The sequence below is a fragment of the Manis pentadactyla genome, chromosome 19, assembly GCF_030020395.1.
Source record: "Manis pentadactyla isolate mManPen7 chromosome 19, mManPen7.hap1, whole genome shotgun sequence".
Classification (NCBI taxonomy): Eukaryota; Metazoa; Chordata; class Mammalia; order Pholidota; family Manidae; genus Manis; species Manis pentadactyla.
Genome location: NC_080037.1, coordinates 10469613 through 10493802, shown reverse-complemented (window position 1 = coordinate 10493802; position 24190 = coordinate 10469613). Strand labels below are relative to the sequence as shown.

The following is a 24190-nucleotide window of genomic DNA, read 5'->3' as shown; positions in this document are numbered from 1 at the left end:
CGATAAAACCTTCTTTCCAAATTTAGCGGCCCTAGTTTACCAACCCTGGTATAGAGACTCCTAAAGAAATCAGCTTACTTGCCCAGGATCACATAGCAGGGCAGGTACAGGGCCCAGTTTTCCTAATAACCAACCTGGTACTATTTTCCACCTTTCTAAGTGGATTTCCTAATAGCTGGAGAGGGAACTTACTTGATTGAGAAGAACAGCATTTCAAGTGGAGTTTGTCAGCGGAAGCCAGGAATCTAGCAGTATCCAGTGTTGCATTTCCATTTCAAGTCCCATTAGGCTAAATGTTGATTTCTTTGCTCCTTCCCCAGCATTATTGTTGCCTCTTAAACATGAAATTAGTTGTGGGGTCTGCTTAAATGTGAAGGGAACCAATAGCTTTTTGTCCCGATCCCTACGCTCAGAGTCTCCTCATGTTAACATACACTGTGCGTGTGGAGATAAAAAAATAACTCATTACCCAAAAAAATCTCCACAGGATGTGTTTTATTTATGTCTCTTAACGTTCACTGCTTCCACAAGCACAAAATGAAATAGAAAAGTGAATGAAGTCATTGATGTGTCTTTCAGCTTTCCCTGTAGTTGTAGTCTCTTTATCTGCCGATTCCTCTGGGGTTTCTATGGAAACAGTGGAATGCAGATGATCTTGTCACATGACTGGAGCATCTCTATACACAGCCGAGAAGAATCCAGATGGCGAGAATGGTCTCTGCTGCCTCCACATCTAGGGTTTACGTTGCTGAGCAACTGGCTTCATCATTCAGGCCAACACCAGCTTTACATACACACTGTGAATTGGGGGACAACCAGTATCATTTTTTGTCTAAGAAATGAAAGATATATCTTCCAGCTCTGAGAGATGAGCATTCATTTTGAGCATAGACTCAATATGGTCTAGGAGGCCCTTTCCACTTTTCAGTCTTTGTTACTTTGTCTGTGGCCTTATTACACCTATTTGCATTTTTGTTTCATAGGCCAAGCATGGGGAGCAGCATGAGGGTCGGCACTACAGCATCCCCCTCCAGGACCTGAAGACGATACTGCCCCATGGCCTGCCGCCTCGCTTTGTGATGCAGGTGCCCACAGCATGAAGGGAACTGGAGGGAGCTCAGAATGCCAGCTGCTGATGGCAGAGGGGTGGGATTAAATGAGCTGAATTCTATAAAAGATGAAATCTGAGTCTTAAAAATTCTCAGCTATTGATTATCTTTTATGAATAGTGCTCTTATTATAATTACCTTAAGCCAATCTGTGGTTAACCACTTTAAATCCTTTTGGGAGTTAGGCAGAATATTCTTAAGTAAATAAACAATATCCCACTATTTTCCATGTGTTATTTAGCAGATTTCTAGAAACTTTGGCATTCCAGTGATTATTTAAAATGAATGTAATATCTGCTTTAGCAAAACAGCATGAAAATAGTTAATATGTAGAAAAATAAAATCATTATATTTCTGAGCCCAATAGAAATGACATTTGGGTTAGTTGCATCATTGTTCTTCAGTCCCGTGGATTTTCAGAAAATGTAGTTTTGTGGTCCTAACTTCTAGCCCAATTTGAGTATAATCTTGGGTTGCACTGGAAGAATTCATGATTAACTGCAAGTGTAGTCTATTAGCATAATTGGTTCTTTTGACTAACTCCTGCTGAATTATCTTCAGCCTCAGAAATATTCCTTCTTATTGAAACACCAAACTCAACTGTGCTGGTGATTTTTAGCTTAGGAGCCAGAGGATGTCATTTCTTCAGTGTGCTTTGTTTCAATAAATCATACGAGACACCAATAAGGGAGCTAATTCTAGACCATAGACAGCCTTGTCATCGGAAATTTTACTACGTTTGGAAATAGGATACAGCCAGAAGAAATCATTTGTAATGGGACTTTAAGCTGTTTGAAGATATTCATAGTACAATCTCTACCTTCAGGGTCATGTGGGCCTAACTTTAACTAACCTTTTCAAGCTGCTTTCAGAATGGCTTACCCTCCAGTGCTTTGGAGGGAATTACTCATACATTCTTTCCATGATTTCCATTTATGTGGAGGCCAACTCCCTCACCATTGTTTGTGTATTTCAGTACTGTCATATTGCCTAATATGACATTTCTGTTTTAATATCTGTATCATGTTTTTGAAGGTTTTACTTTCCATTAGGTTAGAACTTAACCTGTTAAGTAAGTTCTTTTCCAATTCAATTGTTTGATTAGGATTTCCTTAAAAAACAACACTATTTTAATCCTTATCTGATGTACTTACTAATAGTATTGTTAGATATTTATTTTTATCAACAGACGTTACTTAATACTTTATTTGCAACTCACTTTCACACATATCAGTGCTTCCCAAATGTTTTCCACCAAAGTATTCCTGGTGGTGAAAAGGGAATGAACTCTTGTGTCAGTCCTCTGGCATGTCTGTATGCTGGTGGCAGCCCCGTAGCTGCAGGGCAGCATGTCACACCTGCTCCTGAGCTGCCATGGATATGGTTCCAGGTAATAAAAATTAACTAAAAATAAATGTAAAATAATTAGCATTGACTCAGTGCTTAGCATGTGTCAGATACTTTGTTAAGCATCTTACATGCTTTTAATATTTACACCAACCCTAAATGGTATACATAGTTACATTATGAGATGTCTGTATTAGTTATAGATTTCAATTAACTGATTTAATGTCTGTGCTTCATTAACAGAAGTAATCCAAAGCTAACTATTAGGTTACTTAGTGTGGAATGATATATTATTTCTTAGCTAATTACATAGACTTTCAAATCCGGTAACAAGTTAACCTCTCCTAACTGAGTAAATGAAAAATATGCAATGTGCTGCTTTTGTTGCTGTATTAGGCTTAGTGTGTGCCACACCCCACTCTCTCCTTCCTCCTTCTGTTTTATTAGGTGAAGACATTCAATGAAGCTTGCCTGATGGTAAGGAAACCAGCCCTAGAGCTTCTACATTACCTGAAAAACACTAATTTTGCTCATCCAGCTGTACGATATATTCTCTGTATCCTTTCTCTCCTGCCTGGACCATCTTGAGCCAGGGCTTTCCTCCCTCAGATGGGGGGAAAGAAGCAATGCAAAAGTACTATGTGTTGACTATGGAAGTGTCCCTTCTGGGGATGTTTTCCTTAACAAGTGCTTTAGATGGGGAGAAGGGAACGGGAAAAACCCTCAGTCTTTGCCATGCTATTCATTTCTGTGCAAAACAGGACTGGCTAATACTGCATATTCCAGATGGTAAGAACTTCCCATCTTCACTATGCTGGGGTTAGTTACCCTGTTACTGGGGTGGCTTTCACTTTCTGACAGCCCTGATGGCTTAAGGAAAGGCCTTTGCTCCAGATGCAGAGCAGTCTGAGCTAGTTTGTCATGATTTCTTCATATTACTGACAAGGTAAAGTAAATGCAACAGAGGAAATTCACCTAAAAGCTTTCTGGAGCCTTTTGGTGATAAAATGAAGAGTTTTGGTCCATCTAGTCTTCATTTTGATATGTAATGCCCAGGAACATAAAGACCTACTTTAGAGATCACCACAGGCTTTATTGCCATCAGTCAACAATTGTATCTATGGAACCTGACATGGTACTGTTTATCAGCATTCTAGAGTTGTCAGCCTGGGTTTTAGAAACTTACTCTCATACTTTGCATATATCCCTCCTTGTTTTGTTTAGTGATGTGTGCCTCCACGTTTTCTAACTATCTTTAAAAACTGCCAGGAAGCTAAGATGACCTTTAATCCACTTGGTATGCCTTGTTTAATCTAAGATAGACTAGATAAAAAAGTAAACCTCTAAAGCAAGAAGGCTTTAAGATTATACAATTATCAAGAAATATATATGTGGAAACTAAAGTCATTTCCCATATATAAGTAAACTTAAAGAAGCATAGAGTATTTTAAGTTGAACATAGGCAGTTCCTGCCTAGTTTGTTGCCTTGTGCCTTTTTTTTAGCTCATCTTTGGGTGAAAAACTGCCGGGATCTTCTGCAATCTACCTATAACAAAGAGCGCCTTGATCAACCCTTGGAGGCTTCAATCTGGCTGAAGAATTTCAAAACTGCAAATGAGCGTTTTTTGAGTGAGGTGACTAGGCTCCTAGAAGTTTGGTGCTGGAGTCTTTAGATTTTATCTTCTTTGTACCCTGAGTACCAGTAGACTATGAGAACTAATACTGAAGATGGGGTGACTATACCATTTTATACTTTTTTCATACATTTTACCCACAGTGAGCTCACAAGCTGAGACTCTCCACATGATATAGAGGCAGCAATACACTGTTCACATCCTGGGGGCAGCAGAGTGAAGGCCACATTGATCATGACTTTTCCAGGGTCACAGCCTCTAATCCTCTAAAGCACATTTTCAAATATGTGATTTCTCCAGAGAACAACTTTTTCAGAACCAAAAGTGTATTGGTAAAATTTTTCTTTGCTCTAGTGATTCTTGGATACAATCTAGGCCAGGGGTTTTCAACTCTGGATACAAGTCAGAATCACCTATGAGCTTAACAATGCAGTACCAAGGCCTCATACTGGACCTGTTTAATCGGAATCCCATGCGTATTTTTTTTAGCTCCAGACAGAAATGGGCTAGAAAATGGTCACTTACATACTGAGGTCTCTTACAGACTTGAAAATAGATTAAAACTGACTCCTAACAGTCTTAGCCTCATACCTTCTCAGCCTCAGATGGGCTCATCCTTAGGCTAAGTAGCCTTTTTTGGTTTTGGTTTTATTTTTAGATAAAAGTTCAAGAGAAGTATGTCTGGAATAAGCGAGAAAGCACGGAGCAAGGCAGTCCTCTGGGAGTAGTAGTTGAACAGGTATAAAAAAGACACTGAGTTTGTATTACGTCATAACAGGAGAAGGCCTCGCACAGACTGTAAGCCACTGTCTGTCTGTCCCTACAGGGCATAACGCGGGTGAAGAATGCCACTGATGCAGTTGGGATTGTGCTGAAAGAGCTAAAGAGGCAAAGTTCTTTGGGTATTTTTCACCTCCTGGTGGCAGTGGATGGAGTCAATGCTCTCTGGGGAAGAACCACACTGAAAAGAGAAGATAAAAGCCCAGTAGGAAAACCAAGCCTCTATTCTGGTTTCTCTGATTTCTGGTACCATCATATATATATACGTAGGCTGGGACGTAGCCTTGCAGATCAGGCAATATATTTTCTTGCCCCAGGAGTGTTTGAATTTAAGATGTATAATGAAAGTAGCATCAAGAAGAAGGTGATGCCAAGTTCCATCATCCTTTGAAAACTAAGAGTACTGTGAGAAGAGCATGGCAGCAGAAGCCGTTCTCTTTCTGATCGTCTTTCTTTTCCTTTTCTTTTTAAAACGGCCTCTGTGGTCTAAGCAGAAATTAGAAGTATCAAGGCAGGGGGCGGTTTGGAGCAGTGGTTGTTTTCTCCCTTGGTGGCTGTTTTTAATTTCCAAAAGCACGGCAGTTTCAAGGCCAGCCGATATGGCTCATCTCAGAGGTTGTACCCCAGGTACGATGGTTCTGTAGTAGTTGAGGGTTTTTTAGTTGTTGTCAATTCCATTGTCTGAGGGGAGCATCCAGGCAAAGCAAGTACTGGTTTCTTTTCTTCTCTCCCTCCCCGCTTTCCTCCGTCCCTGCCTTACCGCCCTCTCACACACTGACAAATACGCAGATCGCCCCAGAGGAACTAGCACTTGTTTACAACCTGAGGAAAATGGTGAAGAATGACTGGGTGAGTACATACTTTGCCGAACACATTGCAGAAAGAAACGTATTTTTGTCTGAAAGAGGTTCAATTACTTCATTGCTAATACTTTCCAGTCTCTAATTGCATGGACAGAAAGTTCTTATTTAATTCCCATTAACTGTACCAAGTTTAAGATCTATGTATTTGGTTGCTAATATTTCCACTTGAATGGACTAAGCTTATTCGGAAGCATTTTATTTAAATATTGGTGTGATTTTATTTTGCTTGCAGTTGTTCAAAGTGTTTTTATATCTTCTACCAACTTTGGAAGAGATTTTGAGAAATTTAAGATCATGTAGCAATTTATCTTCAGAGCCGAATCTAAAATAACCAGTTGCCACTGAACTGCTCAAGCACCACCGCCATACCGCCCTGTGGCCAAAAAACACTAGCGATGATTGAGATGCATTTTTCCATCTTACTCAGCTTTTGCTAATTTGGCTTTTTCTCTTTTCTTTTAGCATGGAGGCGCCATCGTGTTGACTTTGAGCCAGACTGGGTCTCTCTTTAAGCCTCGGAAGGCCTTTCTGCCCCAGGAGTTGCTGGGAAAGGTCAAATCTTTGGAAAATGTTTCCCTTAGTCATTCTGTCTAAAGAGATACCTTTTTTTCTTTTTGACAGAATTTGAGCCTTGGAGAAAAATCATATTCCTGTATGTCTTCGCCCAAATTCCTAAAATGTTAAGAATACCGTATTTGCTTTCTTCTTTTTTTTCTAAATTATGTGATAGTAACTTGATTTATCTCTATAACTTGTATATTTCCTAAAATCATAGATACTCTCATATAGAGTATAGTAGTAACTTGATTTATCTCTACAACTTGTGTACTTCCTAAAATCATAGATACTCTAACATATAACCATAGCACATTGGTATCAGGAAATTAGTGTCAGTATACTAGTTACCTAATCTATAGAATTCAGTCTGATTTTGCCAGTTATCCAATACCCTTTAAAGAATGTCCTGTATAATGCATTGCATTCAATTATCATTTCTCTTTAGTCTCCTTTAATCTGGGACATTTCTTTAGTCTTTGTCTTTTATAACCTTAAAATTTTTAATTCTGATGCTGAAGCATACACGCCAGTTATCTTATGGATTCTTTTATGGGGTTGTCTGATGTTTTCTTTTTATTATAAGTGATGTTAGAAGTGATGTTGCATCATCCCAGTGCATGTCAGGAGGCACAGGAAACTAATTTCTCCTGTTACTGACACTTGGAATACTTAGTTTAAGGTGGTGTCCACCTCATTTCTCCTTTTTAATAAAATAGTCACTATTTTCCTTTTGGAATGAGTAAGAATCTTGTGGAGATATACTTTGAGACTAGGTAAATAATACCGTTACTGCTCAAGCTTCCCCTTACTAGTTTTAGTATCCTTGTGGTGATTCTTTCTCTAAATCACCTATGATAATTACAAAATGGATATTTTCTAGCTCCGTCATTTATTCTAAATGTATCAGTTGGCTTTCTATAATATGTAATAACTTTCCTGTCTCCCTAATATGTTTGCTTGTTTCAGCATGGACACGTGGCTTCTTTTTGAATGGGTTCTAAATCTTTACTATCATTATTTATTTTGATGCTTAAGTCATCCCAGATTTGGCCAGTAGGAGCCCCTTCAAAATGGCTTCTATGTCCTCTTAACGTCCACATCATTCTTTAAGCACCTCTTTTATTCTTAGCATGAAAATATGTTCCAGGCTCATCTTGTAGTTTCCATGCCCTAGTCCTGGAATCAGCCATTTCTTCAAGGAGCCTTGGTTTGTTTTAAAAGAGAATGGTATTTAGAAACTAAGACCTGAGTTCTAGGTATAGTTATTGCTACTGGGTGTCACTTCTTCTAGGCCCTCCATCAGAGTTAGTAAGGAGTTAGGTATATGTAATATGCATATGTACATGCATACATGTATATGTAGTATATGCATGTATGTGCTTACATATACACAGTCGCATACATCTGTATCTGTTTCTCTTTTTATTTTTAAAAAACCTTGAGTTCATACCGATATTCCCAATTCCAGGCCAGCATCACAGCATTTGTTATATCCTGCCCCCTTTCCATATTTAGAACCCTTCTCTCCAACAGTAACCAGTCTGCTGTCCTTCCACACTGTTTGCTTATTAGCTCAGTCTTATAGTAATAGTAGTTTATAAATTGCAAACCCTTAACTCTAAAAAAGAAGCTGTGAACTAGAGCTCAGTATTTGCTTAGTTTCCGTCTTTAGCCTAAAGAGCTTTAGTCCAAATGCTCCAGGTAGGAGTTAATGTCGGTTAGTTTCCCTCCTCCCTTCAGTGTTAAGGCTGACATTTGAAATACAGTTTGATTGAGTTTCAGTTTACATTCCATTTAGGGTCTTTCTCCCCCATCCTTGTTGATTCTGTTTTTTCTCTGTTTTTGAGTATATGAACTGTCAGAACTGTTGTTGACTGTTGAAATAAGAACTGTAAAAAAATTTTTTTAGCATACATCTATGTATACATTTATGTATACATATACTAAAACAAGTAGCATTCCCCCTCAAGCATTATCCCTTTCTTGAAAACATAGTATTTGTGGCCGTGCAGAGCAACAGTAGCCAGCGGCTGTGTACAAAGCCCTGTATGAGGCAGGGTAGCCAGAGAGTGAGGAGCAGAGCAGAACAGAAGCAAAGCAAACACCTTGCCGGCAAAGCATCTGAGTAAACTGATCCCTCTGCTGATTTGTCACTTAATGAATACTATATATTTATTCTTTCTCCTCCTCAGGAAGGATTTGATGTCCTGGACCCCTTTATTCCCATCCTGGTTTCCAATTATAACCCAAAGGAATTTGAAAGTTGTATTCAGTATTATTTGGAGAATAGTTGGCTTCAACATGAGAAAGGTCAGTTGTTAATTTTTTCCTGTCAAGGCCTTGTGCTTACAGAAGGGTCCCACTGAGTCAGAGCCTTGCTCTCCTCTTCCCTCAGCAGCAGCCTATAATTTATAGTTCATCTTTTTCCCTTTATCTTGACTTTTTTCTGGCTGATTAGATGGTACAGAAAGGTGAGGGGGTGGAAGGTGGTTAACGTTTAATTTACAAAAGACATTCTGTCTCAGATCTCATATCAGTCTCGAATAAGACACTCGTGCTAATAGGGGAGGCCAGAACAAGCCCACCCACTAAGACAGCATTTCCAGGTGTTCGGGCTGCTACCACGCTCTCACTGTTGCAGTTATTCATCCAAGCTTCATCTGAGAGACTCATATGCTAGGGCCCCCCAGAGTAATTGTTGGTGATAGGCTATACCAGCCCCAAACAGCCCTTGCTGTGCCTGTCCTACTGTATGTATACAAAGCATTCTAGCTGTTTTTATTCTGCCCCTGCCCTCAGCTCCAAGTGTAGAGGTACAGGGGATGTAGAGGGAAAATAAGGCTATTCTCTCAATAACAGAACTATCTGGGATTGGAATCAGTTACTAAAGAAATACAGGGAAAAATATAAAGCAGCTGCAGCACAGTGGGTCAGGAGGCTCAATGAAGAGATTTCTAAGGGGGGAGATTTGCCAAAGTCCTAAAGTCCAAGAGAACAGAGGGAGAGATGGACACTGGATTGGAGGAAGAGAGGGAAATTATGTATAGAAAAAATAGTTATATTAAGATAAAGGCTCTAAAAGTGAGGTCTCTTGGGAATGTTAATTACATCAATGTAATTTGGATATTGTTGCCTCTGACTAGAGAATTTTATGGGTACACAATATTGTAAGAGAAAACGGCCAGTGTTCTGTGTTTGACTCCATTTTAGCTCATACAGAAGAAGGGAAAAAGGAGCTGCAGTTCCTAAGTAATGCAAATCCCGGGCAGCTGGAGCATCTTTGTGCCTACCTCTAAGCCACGGTCACTGCGTGCACGGAAGACAACGGACATGTCCTTTATCGGACCCAGTCAGATGGGGAGCCCCCAAGACCACAAGAAGGGCAGCCGGGCCCCTGTACTCACAAGGTCGGACAGGACTGTGGGCGACCCCCAACCTTGATGAAATGGGATCTTTGTGAAGTGACTGCAATGGCAAAAAGATATCCTCTTATGCCTGAAGCCAATATACATTTATTAGATGTGGTTTTCACATTTTAAGTAATTATGGATCTTTTCCTTAGAAAATTAAAAAGTATCTTTATTAAAGTATTGTGTTAGATTTATAAGCTGGAAAGAGCCTTCAGATTGGCTAAATTGAATTTCTCTGGTGTTCTGCTTGTTCAGACTAAATTCTACAGAAATTTCCAGTATTTTCCAGACTTTATTTCTATTTTCCAGACTTTCTTCAATTCAGGCACTTGAGATCCACAGCTTAACTTCTCCCTCCCAGCTGCTTACCATTCACTTCCCATTTACACTATGATCAGTGGTCCCTGAGAACCCTATTGAAACTTGTCAGCTTTCTATGCTACAGCCCCTTTTCTACAGGTTCCTGATTAAGTATAAACCCCTACAACAAAAATGAATCAATGAACTTACCGTTAATGCATATAGAGCAAGTACTATCTATGTACCATCTTTGGGAGATTTGGGAAAATAGTGACTCAAAAGTCAGTTTCAGTAGAGTTTAATTCTCCCCCCCTACTCAGGTTGTTGGTATAGAACCGGAAGTTTGATCCCAGGTCTGCCACGTAGCTGTTTTAGGGTTTCCTATTTCCTTCTCTAAATTCACACCTTATCTCATAATGCCAAACTTCCAGGAGTTTTGTGTGAATTAAATCACATAATTAAGGTGGAGTGACCCACACACAGCAGGTACCCATTAATTGGTAGGTAGCTAGCATTTACAACTTGGATTTTATAATGCTTTATTTGAAAAATTACTGTGAGAGAGACAGTCTCTGAAAGTATGTCAGCGTTTTTCACTGAGGAGCCAGCTTTCCCATCCCCCGCCTAGTCCCATCAGTTTAGCTACATGATGTTCTAGCATCTAATTCAAAGATAAGAGCCTTACAGAGACTCCTACACCAGCTCCCACAATTAGAAAGCTCAAATCCATATAGTAAGTCCCTTTTAATACAGTTCTGCTTCTGTAATTGAACCCTGATTGATACACCTCCCAAAGGATAGTTAAGCCTTTAGACTGAACTCACTTCCTCTCTCCATGCTTCACTACCAGCCCTTCTCAGCCCTGCAACGTGAGTTATGATGATCACTTGCTAATTTGTTTCTCTGCCCCCCTGCCCCTCTTGGCTCCTCCCCCCAGACACTCTCTCCTAGGGCTGCCTAAGTGAGCCCTCCAAACACAGCCTGGCATGCAGTTCCCTTGGGAACATTCCGTGGCTTTTCAGTGTGCCTTTATTCTAATTATTTTTGCCATGTACGTGCTTCCAAGTTCAAATCATAAAAGAACATGGAAAATCAGGCTCCTTTCTTTCCCCTTCCCTTCCCTTTTCTAGAGACAACTTCTGTTACCAAATTCTAGAGAGAGAATTCTACACAAAAGAATATGCTTTTTTTTTTAAACACAAAAGTGTACTTTTCTATACCTTCGTGTTTGCACCTATCTTGGATATTTTATCTATTAGGATTATTTCTTGTTAGTCGAGTGCTTGCTCTAAGTAATTTAAAAAGAAAAGGAATTAAGTAGCACATAGAACCTGCAAGAGGGACATTGTCACAAGCTCAGCAGCCCCACAGCATCCTAACAACCTGGGAGAAGGCTGCTCTGATAAAGTCACCCGCGCTCCTGCCAACGCCGAGGCTGCCAACTATGCTAATGACGGGCCTAGAGCCCAGGAACCCGACAAAGTGAGACACTGCTGTTTTCACTCTTACCACAGGATGTTTACTGGCCAGCACCTGCATCTGATTGGCAGGCCTGATCCTTAGCTGCAAATGAGGCCAGGAAACTGGTTTCCATCTTTGAAAGGCTAACTCACAATCCATATGCCTCATTCTCTTTAATGAATGTGGAATAGTAAGTTATATGGCCATGCCATCGTATATGTACAAAGTCACTACTAAAGAATTACCTCATTACTTCTGTAATTGGCTAAATATGGAGTCTTAACTTTTTCCAAATACTCTGTCATAATCTACCCCAGCTGGTCCTCTTTTTTTCTTAAGCTCCTGCTGCTGCAGACCTGATCCTCACGCCCGGTTTTTCTGGTCGCTACACTATGCCTGCCGCCCAGCCGGTCTCCTGGGGCTTCTCTCTTCAGCACTCAACTGGACTCAATCCAGACTTGGAAATACGACTCAAAACATTTATTTTCACATGACATAAACCTGTATATAGGAAACCTTAAGAAACCTCAAAATATGTACTAGAACTAAAAACAGTTTTGGCAAGGATACAACAGTAAAATATTAATATACAAAAACCAACTGTATTTCTCTATACTAGCAATGAAAAAAATCCAAAACTGAAATTAAGAAAGTAATTGTATTCAAAATAGCAGGAAAAGCATTTAGTGACTTTAACAAAATAAGTACAAGATGCACACCAAAAACTGCATGATATTCTGAGAGGAATTAAACAGGATATAAATTAATGGAAAGACAGTCCATGTTCTTGGGTTGGAAGACTCATTAGAGTTAAGATGTTAATTATTCCCACACTGATCCATAAATTCAATTCATTCAATATCAAAATTTAAGCAGGATTTTTTGGAAAAACTGACAATTGATCCTAAAGTTTATATGGAAATAAACAGCAACTAGAATAGCCAAAATAATTTTTTTTAAATAAGCAAGTTGGAAGGACTACTCTTCCTATTTTCAAAACATAACATAAAGCTGAAGTAAACAAGACAGTGTGGTACTAGCCTAAGGACAGATACTAGGTCAGTGGAGCAAAACTGGAAGTTCAGAAATAAACCCTGATATTTACAATCATTGGGTTTTCAACAAAGATACCAAGGCAGTTCAATGGGTAGAAAATAACCTTCAACAAATTATGCTGGGATAACTGAGTATGTACATGCAAAAAGATGAATTTTGGCCCTTACTTCACACCAGATACTCAAAATGGATCATTGCCCTAATTGTCAGAAGTAAACTATAAAATACAAAATATTTGACAAGAAAATCTTCATGACCTTGAATTAGGCAAAGATTTCTTACTTAAGTCAATAGGTAAGGATCCCTACAACAAAAACTTGATAAATAATACTTCGCCAAAAGTTAAAACTTCCGTACTTCAAAGATACCGTTAAAATGAAAAAGACAAGCTACAAACGGGGAGAAATACATGTAAATCATGTCTGGTAAAGGACTTGTACCCAGAATACATAACTCTATTACTCATTAAATATAAATGACACAATTTAAAAATAATTTGAGTAGATAGTTCTCTAAATTAGACATTTAAATAGCTGACAAGATAATGGAAAGATGCTCAACATCATTATAGACACTAGAATGACTATAAATCACAAAGATGCCAAGTGTTGGGGAAGATGTGGAGAAATAGGAACCCTCACACATTGCTCATGGAAATACAAAATTTCCGAAATCTTAACACTTAAAACAGTTTAGCAGTTCCTCAAAATATTAAGCAATTCCACCCCTAGGTATCTACCCTCAAGAAATGAAAACATATCCACACAAATCCATGTTCAAACAGCATGAAACTGTTGACAGAACATTATTTGTAAGAGCTAAGAAGTCTAAATCATTCAAATATCCACTAACTCGTAAATGGATGAGCAAAGAGGAGCAAAATACTAATGTGTGCTATAACATGGGGAACCTCAAAAACCTTAATGCTGAGACCCCAGACTCAAAAGACCACATATTGTATGATTATGTGAAATGTCCAGAAATGGTAAATCAGTAAAGGCAAAAGTAGATTAGTGTTTGCCTTCTGTTGGGAGTATGAACATGGTTTAACTGTAATCATACAGGAGGAATCTACTGCAGATGATGGAAATGTTTGAAAACAAATGTAATGATTGCACAACTCTGTATATTAACAAAATCACTATACACTTAAAATGGATATAAAGAATACCTCATATCCTTTATTGCAGATAAGTGATACTTCAGTAAGAGTGTTAAAAAAAAAAAGCAGACTTCTTCCTTTCCTCTGTTCACAGGATTCGTATCTTCATCGTAGTCTGATGGCTCCCCAGCCTCTGGCACCCTCCCCATGTTCCCTCAGAGGCACTTTATCCCCAAATAAAGCACTTGCATATACAATCCCATTTGGTGTTTGCTTCTGGTGTATACTGTCCTCCACAGACAAATATCAAGTTGCAAGTAAAAAATAAAAGATACACTATGCAAACACCAACCAAAAGAAATTTGGTTCATCTATATTACTTTCAAACAAAGTAGACATTAATGTAAAACAGTGTAATTAGAGAAAAAGGATATTTTATAATGGTAGAGGGTTTAATTTATGAGGAAAACAAAGCAATTATAAAGTAGTATGCCCTAATAACAGCCTAAGAAAAACCAAAAAAATTTCAACAAATACACAATAATGGGAGAGGTAATACACTTCAGCAATTGACAGAAGAGACAAAAGACTCGGTAAGAATATAGATTTGACTACCCTGATTAACAGACTTGCTGAAATGAAACTACTTTCTAAAACTAAACCTAAAAACTTCTGAATATACATTCTTTCTAGGCACAAAATATAAAAGATGTCAACACTTTCAAATAATTTAAGTCATACAAGTGATGTTCTCTGATCCCAATGCAATTTAAGCTAGAAATCAGTAATAAGATACAGAAAAAATTCCCAGCAGTTTGGAAATTAAGAAACACTTTTCTGATGTGTCTAGAGATCAGATATTAAAACCAGAATGGAAATGAGAAAGTAACTCAGACTTAATTATTATGAAAACACTAAACTGAAACCTTAAAAATTTAGTCCTCTGAAAATATTACTAAAATTGGTTTTTTTTGAAAACCTTTTTGTGAGAGAGTATTCAACCAATATTCTCTTTGAGAATTCAACCTCTTAAATATTGTGAGAACGTTCAAGAAAAAATAAAATTTTTACCTTTAAAAGAAGCAGTATCATAAGTGTAAAAGATGTCAGAAATGATAAAACATAGTATTACAGATTAATGCAGACGTTAAAAAGATGAAATGGGTATATTATGAACAATTTAATGGCAAAAACTCTGAAGATGAAATGGACAAATTCCTAGAAAATATATCAAAACTAATACCAAATTTGATACAGGAAAAAAATATAAAATAGTCCTATCAACATTATAGAATTTATAATCAAAACCATTTCTACAAAATACCATGCTGATATGACTTCACCAGTAAATTCTATCAAATGCATGAAGAAGAAATAATGCTACTCTCATACAAACTTCTGAGGAAGAGAAAAGGGGAGATATTTCCCAATTTTTTTTGAGTCTAATATTAATTCTGATTATCAAAACCTGACAAGAACATTACAGGAAAGAGAAAGTACAGGCCAATCTCATTCTTAAAACATAAATGCAAAAATCCCAAACAAAATATATAAGTAAAGCAGATCCAACATATTAAAGGGCTAATACAACATAAATGACTCAAGGTTCATTCCAGGAGTGTAAGATAAGATGATATGCAAAAATCAAACTGTAATTTATCCCTTTGGCAAAACAAAGAATAAGATAAATGATTATCGTAATTCAGAGAAAAATTTTTTCAATTCCAAATCCATTCATGATGAAAACGTGGCAAACCAGAAACAGAAGACAACTTCCTTAGGCTGACAGAACAACATCTACAAAAATTATGTGAGCATAGCAGTGTTGCTGGCTAAGCCAGTATACAAATCAGTTCTATTCTCTGTGTCAAAAGAGAATAAAATTTAAAAAGATTTCATTTACAATAGCAACAAAAAAATATATAACTTACAAAATATCACAAAAGACATATATGACAGGTATACAGAAACCTATAAAATATTGGGAAAGCTTTTTAAAAATTAAAAATGGTAGCCTCTAACTAGGAAAATTTACTATTACAAAGGCATCAATTCTTCCCACACTGACCTACAGAGGGGCGATGCTATCCCAATCAAAATACCTGTAGGTTTTTAAACTTTGTTGTAGAACTTGATAAACTGTTTCTAAAGTATATGTGGACATACACAGAGCCCACAACAGATAAGATTTACATTTTATTTTGAAAAATTTCAAACCTACAGGTATGTTGAGAGAGAAATACAAAGAACATCAGAAAACTTTTAAGAGTCACTTGTTAACATTTTGTCATAGTTGCTGTATCTTTCTACATATTAACTTTGTGGCACCATTTGAAAGTAAACTGCAGACAAGTATTTCATCACATATCTCCTAAGAATAGGATATTCTCCTACATAACCAAAATATCATTATCATACCAAAGAAACTCATCATCAATATAATAATAATCTCTGACAGTATTTTCACATTTCTTCAGTTATACCTCAACAATGTCTGTATAACTCCCCTGCACCAAATCTCTTTAGTGCCCTTTTATCTTCAATAGAACCTGATTTTTTTTTTGGTCATTTGACACTTGTAAAGACACCAGGCCAGTTGTTATATAGACTGTTTCACATTCTGGATTTGTCTAATTCTTTCCTCCAGATCAGAAACAGGTTACAGGCTTTCAGCAAGCATTAATACATATAGTTGAAATTTTGCATTTGCCACACTCAGGATCATTTCAGTCTGTTCTGTTGTTGGTGATGCCAAGTTGGACCACTTTGTATATTTTGGCATCCATCATTGTAAAAGTACATCTTCAAGATTAACAAGTTTTCTGTGGATAGTTAACTTGAAAGCCTGGAATCATTCTGTTTTTCAACAAATTATTGCCCAGTGGTTTTTAACATTTGTTGATCCTCACCTGAATAAATTCTTCAGTTGATAGCTGCAACCTGAATTTAAATTCCATCATTCCATCCACATTTATTAGCTGCCAGTCTTCTGTCATCCCTGACACTCACCCTCCGCTCTCCTCTTTTAAGTCTCCTCGGTGGACTCGGAGCGAAAACACTTTTAACAACACAGTGTTTACACAAAACTCCTAAAGGAAAACATAGGCTATAAACTCTGGGACATTGGCCTTTGCAATTTTTTTTCTGGATACATCTCCCCAGGCAAAGGAAACAAAAGCAAACATAACTAAGTGGAACGACATCAAATCAAAAACCTGCACGGTAAAGGGAACACCATCAACAAAACAAAAAGGCAACCTTCTAAGTGGGAGAAGATATTCACAAATGATATAGATGAAAGGGGTTTATATCCAAAAATATACAGAATTCATTTAACAAAATACCAAAAAAAACCTGATTAAAAAATGGGCAGAGGAACTGAATAGACATTTTTCCAAAGAAGACATACAGGTGGCCAACAGACATGTGAAAAGATACTCAACATTGCTAATCATCAGGGAAATGCAAATCAAAACCACAATGAGAGATCACCTGTCAGAATGGCTAGTTATCAAAAAAATAAGTAACAAGTGTTGGTGAGGATGTGAAGAAAAGGGAACCCTCCTGAAACTATTGGTGGGAATGTAAACTGATGCAACCACTATAGAAAAAAGTATGGAGGTTCCTCAAAAACTCAAAAATAGGAGTACCGTATGATCCAGTAACTTCATTTCTGGGTATTTACCCAAAGAAAAAGAAATCATCAATTCAGAAAGATATATGCAACCCTATGTTTATTGCTGCATTATTTATAATAGGCAAGATATGGAAGCAACTTAAGGGTACATCAATAGATGAATGGATAAAGATGTGATAAACACATGAATGTGCACGCACACGCACACACACACACACACAGAAGAATATTACTCGGCCATAAAAAAGGAATGAAATCTTGCCATTTTCAACAACATGGTTGGACCTACAGAGTATTCTAAGTGAAATAGGTGTAAGACAGATACCATACAATTTCACTTACATGTGGAATTCACTTACATGTGGAATTTAAAAAACAAAACAAACGAACACCCAGAAACAGACTCAGAAATACAGAGAACAAACTGGTGGTTGTCATAAAGGAAGTATGTGGGGAGACCGGGATGGGAGGATGGGCGAAATAGGTGAAGGGGATCAATAGGTACATTATGAATAAGTCACAGGGATGAAAGGTACAGCAAGGAGAATAGTCAATAATATTGTAATAATGTGGTATGGGGACAGATGTTAAGTACACTTACCATGGTGAACATTTTGTGATGTATATAAATTCAAATCACTGTTACACACTTCCAACTAGTATGCCAACTGTTGTTCAATTTTTTAAAAAGTGTTTAAAGACAGTGTGAAATTGCAACAGACCAATGGAACAGGATCAAGAGCCCAGAACATAACATAGAAAGCATTGGTAATATTCGAAAACATAAATAAATGTAACTATATTTAAAAAACAAAACTCTGTTCTTCAAAACACCCCCTTAAGAAAATGAAAAGGCAACCAGAGTGGGAGAAAATATTTTCAACTCATATAATTGACACAGGGCTTCCATCCATAATAAAGTACTTACTCCAACAAATCACTAAGAGAAAACCCAAAAGAAACATGGGCAAGAAATCAACATTCACTTCACAAAAATGGATATCCGAATGGCTGATAAACATTTGAAAAGGTGCTCTCAATCTTATTAGTAATCGGTAAAAAGAGTAAGGACTAAAATTTTTTAATGTTGGCAAAATTTTGTAATGTCAACTGAAAACTCCCCTATACTGGGACTGCGTAAAATTGGAGTGGAATTGTAAACTGGTAAAGAAATTTAGAAAACAGCTTGGTGTGATTTACCAAGTTCCAACATACCCACGCTCACGACCCAACAATTCCACTCCCAGGTAAACGTGTGCACTTGCACACGCACAAGAATGATCATTGTAACAGCCAAAAGCCAAAAAGTGGAAACAATTCCAAAGTCTATAATCAGAGAAATAGGTCATTTGCGGTATATTCATACAATTATCTATTCTGAACCGATGAAAATGAACTATTAATTACATGCAAGAATAGATAATTTCACAAATGATAACGGAGCAAAAGAATACTTACTCCGCCTTATTTACAAAACGGGATAGACCAGATGTCAGAGCCAGGCCCCAGGGTTAGAAGGCAGGAAGGCGGTGACTCTTGGCGGGGAAGGAGGTGCGTGGGGCGCTTTAGGGGAGTATCTACTTTTCTGGCAAGGTTTTATTTCTGCCTGATGCGCTATTACCAGCAGAAGTATCCTGTGAGAAGTGACAAAACCTGCAAGGGCAGTAAGAACCGGGGTAGGAGAACCTTCAGGAAGCCGCACCTGGGACGCCCGCGGAAGTCGCAAAAACAGCACCCAGGAAGCTGCACCGGGCGCCCACAACTTCCGGCGCGAGCCGCGGGGCCCCGCCCCTCGCTGATACCGACAGAAACAGGACAGGTCCGTGCTAGGAAGAGGCGGGAATTATGGCCGCGTTTCGGAAGCCCGACAGATCGTTTATCTTACGGGAAAGGACCAATAAGGACGCAGATACTGAGGCCACGCCCACAAACCGAGGAACCAATCGGCTAGCGGCAGCGAGTTGGCTGGCAAAGGCTGTGCGGCCTGGGGAAGCCGCGCGGCATGGCGGGCGGGGCTCGGGAGGTGCTCACGCTGCAGTTGGGCCATTTTGCGGGTTTCGTAGGAGCGCACTGGTGGAACCAGCAGGTGAGCGCCCCGAACGGCTGTCCCGGGGGAGCCACCGGGATCTCCAGCCCTTACTTCCGACCTGTCCCTCTCGCCCCCCGAGCCCAGTCCTTCCTGTGTGCCCCCCTAGGATGCTGCGGTGTGCGGTCCGACCGACGCCAAGGAGTCGCCAGGAGAGCTGTGCCCGGACGTCCTGTACCGGACCGGCCGGACGTTGCACGGCCAGGAAACCTACACGCCGAGACTCATCCTCATGGATCTGAAGGGTGAGGCGGTGGCCGGCGTCAACCAATGCCCAGTTAGCCCCTTCTCTTGTGGAGGCACTAGCATCCGTTCGCTTCCTGGTCCTTGGACCATACGAGGCAGAAGGACCGGAGATGAGGAGTCACAGGGAGAACTAACCAGCGTATGCCAGCATCCTAGGGACGCAAGGCGGCAAAACTTCATTATGTTCGGGAGCCAACTAGGGAACGGGCTACCTGGAGACAAATGTTACACTCCTGTAGGACCGCTGAGTGTGTTCTTTGCCCAGGTCCCACAGCCAATGACTAAGCTGGGAATGGAAGGATGGACTCTAGATTCTCTTAGGCAAGGCTATCTTCCAACTCATGAATACTCAAGAAAGCTGGAAAGAGCCAAGCGCTGGATGATGCCAGCAGGTCGTCAGGTGATCAGAGGAAGATTAGCTGAAGGCAGGGAGTTACTAGGCTTTGACCTGACATTGCTTGTTATTTTCATACAGGTAGTCTGAGCTCCCTAAAACAAGAAGGTGGACCCTACAGGGACAGACAACTAGATGCCGCGATAGCATGGTATTTGTGATGTTTGGAAAGGAGTGGGGAGTGTGCACAGGAGGCTAAGCTCAGGGAAACTGTGGCTATGATCAATCTCCCAATTTTTTTCAGGCAGGGAAAGCTCACCACACACAAAGAGGAGCTCTATCCCAAGAACCCTTATCTCCAGGACTATCTGAGCGCAGAGGTGAGGGCCTCTAAGCTGAACTTTTTGAACCAGTGCTACAACCAGAGTGCCTTCACTGGGGCAGAGAATAAAGAGGATTTTAATCATCTTAAATTACCTTAGAATGGTATTTTGGGGCAAGGCATTTTTCCTAAAGGACTGTGACTTTGTGAACAGAAAGGTGGCTGTAGGGTCTAGTCAAAATCAGGGAGGATTGATCAACTTTTGCCTCTAGGACTGCATGGAACTAAAAATATTTTTCTCATTCCAACCAGGGAGTGCTAAGTAGTGATGGTCTCTGGAGAGTCAAATCCATTCCCAGTGGCAAAGGTGAGACTTCCCCAGACACTGCAGGACAGGGAACCCGGCAGAGTGGGGGCGTGGAGAAAGACACGTTTCGTCTGCTTTTTCTTTAGGTCCTCCACCACTCACCGCTGCCACAACTCCAAAACCACATATCCCCACAGACGGCAGCATCAGAGTCTGGTCAGACTTCCTCAGAGTCCATCTCCACCCCCGGAGCATCTGTATGATTCAGAAGTATAACCATGACGGGTATGGGGGGCCTGAGAGGCAAGAGAATGGGTCCCCTCCATTGTTGGCTGAAGCTCTTGAGGCCATTTTCTTGGCCCTCCCCGAGAACAAGAGCTCCTGGCAGGGAGCTAGGGGGAGTCCTGGTAAGTCCTGGACTGTGTCTACGCATGGCAGGGAAGCAGGTCGCCTGGAGGCGTTTGGCCAAGGGGAGAGCGTCCTGAAGGAGCCCAGGTACCTGGAGGAGCTGGAGGACAGGCTGCACTTCTACGTGGAGGAATGTGACTACCTGCAGGTAGCTGCGCGGCCCGGTGGTCACCGGGGTAGACCCTCTTCTCATCCCACTAGCTGTCATCATTCACCTCGCTCTAGGGCTTCCAGATCCTGTGTGACCTGCATGACGGCTTCTCTGGGGTAGGCGCTAAGGCCACAGAGTTGCTGCAAGACGAGTATTTAGGGCGGGGAATAATAACCTGGGGCCTGCTCCCTGGCCCCTACAGTCTTGGGGTGAGTAGAACTGGGGGAGAAAACAACAGTCACAGGGTAGGGAGGGAGAAATGAGGGGAATAGCCCAGTCAGAAAGAGGCTTAAGACAAAGTACTCTCCTATCTTTCACCAGGAGCCCCAGAAAAACGCCTATCGGCTGTTAAACACCGCGTTCGGTCTGGTGCACCTGTCTGCTCACAGCACTCTGGTGTGCCCCTTATCCTTGGGGGGCAGTCTGGGGCTGCGACCTCAGCCACCTGTCAGCTTCCCTCACCTGCATTACGACGTAAGGCTCTATGCGCTTGTTCTGACTGCAGCTAGAGAGCCTCCGATCCCACCCCACCCCAAGTCAGCCTTTGTTACTGGCTCAGTGAGTGAAACTTGAGCTTGAACTCAGCTGTGATGTGGCCTCTTAGGTCACACTGTCTGTCCTACGCCTGTCCATCCTGGGGCCAAACACTGCCCTGCTCGGTCCCAAAGCACCTGAGCCTCTCTGCCATACGGTTCTGCCTCCACACTCTCTTCCAGATCTGAAAGGCCAAGTGCTCTTCTTGGTATCCTCTTTACAGGCCACCCTGCCCTTCCACTGTAGTGCCATCCTGGCTACAGCCCTGGACACAATCACGGTTCCGTACCGCCTGCGTTCCTCGCCAGTTTCCATGGTTCATCTGGCTGATACGCTGAACTTCTCTGGGAAAAAGGTACAAAGCTTTGTGAAGGGCTGGGTCAGCGCTGAGACAAAGCTCTGAGGCGCGGTCTCTTCCTTACCCATAGGTGGTGGTGGCGGCAGCAGCTATTCCCTTCCCCTTGGTTTCAAGCCAGTCCCTTCCTGATACCCTGGTGCAGCTTGGAGGAGCCACACCGTGGACCCCACTGTCTGCATGTGGGGACCCTTCTGACACACGCTGCTTTGCCCAGTCAGTGGTGCTGAGGGGTGTAGACAAAGCACACCATGCCAGGTGAGCAGCGGTCCCCTGAGGGGTCCTCGTCAGGACTCTTCCTTTTCTCTCCAATACCTCTGGACCTGCCCGTGGCATGGCCCCCTCTTTCCCTCTGCCTCACTTTAAAAAAAAGAAAACAAAACAAAACAAAGACTTTGAGCATCCTTATTCAGTTGATGGCCTGAGAACGTAAGAAGCCTTAGTTCTGTATTCATGCCACCACGGATTAAAGGTGGTTTTGCTTTGTTCCGGCAGTCAGCTCATCCCAGGGACACCTCTGCCCTCTCCCCTCCATGCGGGCACCACTGGGGAAGACGTCTTGGCGCAGTACCTACAGCAGCAGCAGCCTAGAGCCAGGAGGTCAGTGTAATGCTTGCTCCTCTGCTCCCAGACCTCAGGCCTGCCTTGGCTTCTTCTCACTCAGCTGCTGTGCTCCTGCCCCCACAGTTCTTCCCATGTGCTGCTGACTCCCTGCAAGGTGGCTCCTCCTTACCCTGACCTCTTCTCCTCAAGCCTCAGCCAGCAAGGGCTGGTTCTAGATGGTCCCCCAACTGGGGCAGGTATGTAGGAGGTGAAGAAAACCAAGACTGCAAGCATGAGAGAGGTTTCACTATGTCCCTTCCTGGATACAGGTACTTAGAAAGTTCACAAACATTCCTTTATTCACTCCATGGCCCCTGAGAGAAGTGTTCTTCCTCTGGACTACTACGGGGATGGCATATGAAGGGGATGGGACACAGAATTCACTGAGTTTACTTTATAATCAAACCTATCAAAGCCTCAGACTTCCCTGTCTGTACGACCGAGTCCCAGGGCAGAGTAACAGGCCACCTACAGGTCTCCCTTGTCTCTCTCCATAGCAGTGGAAAGCATCCCAGTGCTTGGGGCCCTCTGCTCCTCCTCATCCTTGAACCAGACCCTGGGAGACTTAGCCAGGGAGCTCGCCAGACTTGACCTGCGGCGGTGGGCCAGCTTCATGGATGCCGGAGTGGAACAGGATGACCTACAGGAGACGCTGCAGGAGCTGCACAATCTGGCTCAGTGCTACCAGGGCGGTGACAACCTCATGGACTAACGTCCCAAGAAAGGAAAAGAGTTCGTTTACAATAAAAACTGCTGGGTGCAGAAGTGTGGTGTCTTGGGACTGGCTGTACCAACATGAGTTTTATTACATTTAGAAACACTGTGATTAGATCACAGAACAATAAATATGTACCATCAGACCGGGCAGGAAAAGGAGCTGAACCCCACTCTCCTTCAATGCTATTCACAAAGTAGGTTTCTAAGGTCTTCAGAAAAGACCTCAGACTTCCTTGTCCTCGCACCTGCTCCTCCTGCTCTGTACACCGAGCTCAAGGTGCTACAAGCGCAGTACAACCACCCTCTCCTCTGTCTGCCGGTTGGGTTTGATCCAATCTCACTCATCCGGTTCCTCCTCAGACAACAGGTCCCCGTGGTCGGACAGCTGGTCCGCGTTGCCGGTGCTGGCCGCGTCCTCCTCGTCCTCGGAGCTGGCCTCGCAGGCGCTGTGGAAGAGCTGCACGAGCTCTCGAAAACGGCGGGAAACCTAGGAGGAGGGCGGAGCTGCACTCACCGTGCCTAAGCAACATGTTCACGCCTAGGAAGCACTGTGCGCAGCTGGACAGTCTTATTTGTCCACATGGCAAGGTTGTGAGGGCCCTGTCCTCTGATAAGGAAACTCAGGTTAAGAGGCGAAATATTGTGCCCAAAGTCACACACCTCTTACAAACAAAACTAGAAAGGAACCTCCGGGGCCTCTACCCCAAAATCCAATGTCCCTTCTCTTCTAGAACCACTAGCAACCACCCTGCCAAGCCAAGCCCCTCCTCCAAGCGGACCTCCACGACCTGCAGCTGGTGTCTTCCACTTCTCGGTTGGCCAACCTGTCCTCTGCTCACCAGCCCTCCCCTCCGCTCGCCAGCCCTCCCC

General features: G+C 41.5%; 3 protein-coding genes and 1 long non-coding RNA gene across 18 annotated transcripts in view; 2 read left to right on the top strand and 2 right to left on the bottom strand.

The window, feature by feature from the left end:
- DAP3 (death associated protein 3) overlaps positions 1-9878 on the top strand; it is a 30094-nt gene extending 20216 nt beyond the window's left edge. For all 5 annotated transcript variants that reach the window (XM_057495036.1, XM_036922467.2, XM_036922466.2 and 2 more), the window contains exons 4-13: positions 984-1085; positions 2904-3012; positions 3153-3245; positions 3960-4090; positions 4749-4829; positions 4917-5075; positions 5660-5719; positions 6196-6285; positions 8484-8601; positions 9502-9878. In XM_057495036.1, coding sequence (XP_057351019.1) covers positions 984-1085; positions 2904-3012; positions 3153-3245; positions 3960-4090; positions 4749-4829; positions 4917-5075; positions 5660-5719; positions 6196-6285; positions 8484-8601; positions 9502-9587 — 1029 coding nt within the window. In that variant the 3' untranslated portion in view covers positions 9588-9878. The remainder of the gene's footprint in view (positions 1-983; positions 1086-2903; positions 3013-3152; positions 3246-3959; positions 4091-4748; positions 4830-4916; positions 5076-5659; positions 5720-6195; positions 6286-8483; positions 8602-9501) is intronic.
- Positions 479-19057, bottom strand: LOC130681680 (uncharacterized). The gene is made up of 2 exons (XR_008994925.1): positions 18716-19057; positions 479-797 (listed from the first exon to the last, which is right to left on the bottom strand). It is a non-coding gene; the product is annotated as an uncharacterized LOC130681680 (long non-coding RNA).
- A 134-nt stretch (positions 19058-19191) lies between these two features.
- MSTO1 (misato mitochondrial distribution and morphology regulator 1) lies at positions 19192-23368 on the top strand. Of its 5 annotated transcripts, none has more exons than XR_005032146.2 (14): positions 19192-19343; positions 19453-19588; positions 20065-20134; positions 20228-20303; positions 20558-20612; positions 20699-20837; positions 20991-21108; positions 21186-21320; positions 21433-21585; positions 21869-22000; positions 22074-22258; positions 22496-22600; positions 22688-22872; positions 23101-23239. XR_005032146.2 is itself a non-coding variant. In XM_036922461.2 (14 exons), exons 1-14 carry the CDS (start codon positions 19260-19262, stop codon positions 23313-23315), a joined length of 1713 nt encoding a protein of 570 aa, XP_036778356.1. In that variant the 5' UTR covers positions 19192-19259; the 3' UTR covers positions 23316-23368. The 5 variants fall into 5 exon arrangements, 4 of the variants coding, with proteins under 4 accessions (XP_036778356.1, XP_036778355.1, XP_036778358.1 ...); XM_036922461.2 differs by having other exon boundaries at positions 22688-22800; positions 23104-23368; XM_036922460.2 differs by having other exon boundaries at positions 22688-22800; positions 23101-23368.
- The window catches only part of LOC118930679 (GON-4-like protein), a 72204-nt gene continuing 71354 nt past the window's right edge, over positions 23341-24190 (bottom strand). For all 7 annotated transcript variants that reach the window (XM_057495021.1, XM_057495018.1, XM_057495020.1 and 4 more), the window contains one exon: positions 23341-23807. In XM_057495021.1, the coding sequence (XP_057351004.1) occupies positions 23658-23807 (150 nt within the window). In that variant the 3' untranslated portion in view covers positions 23341-23657. The remainder of the gene's footprint in view (positions 23808-24190) is intronic.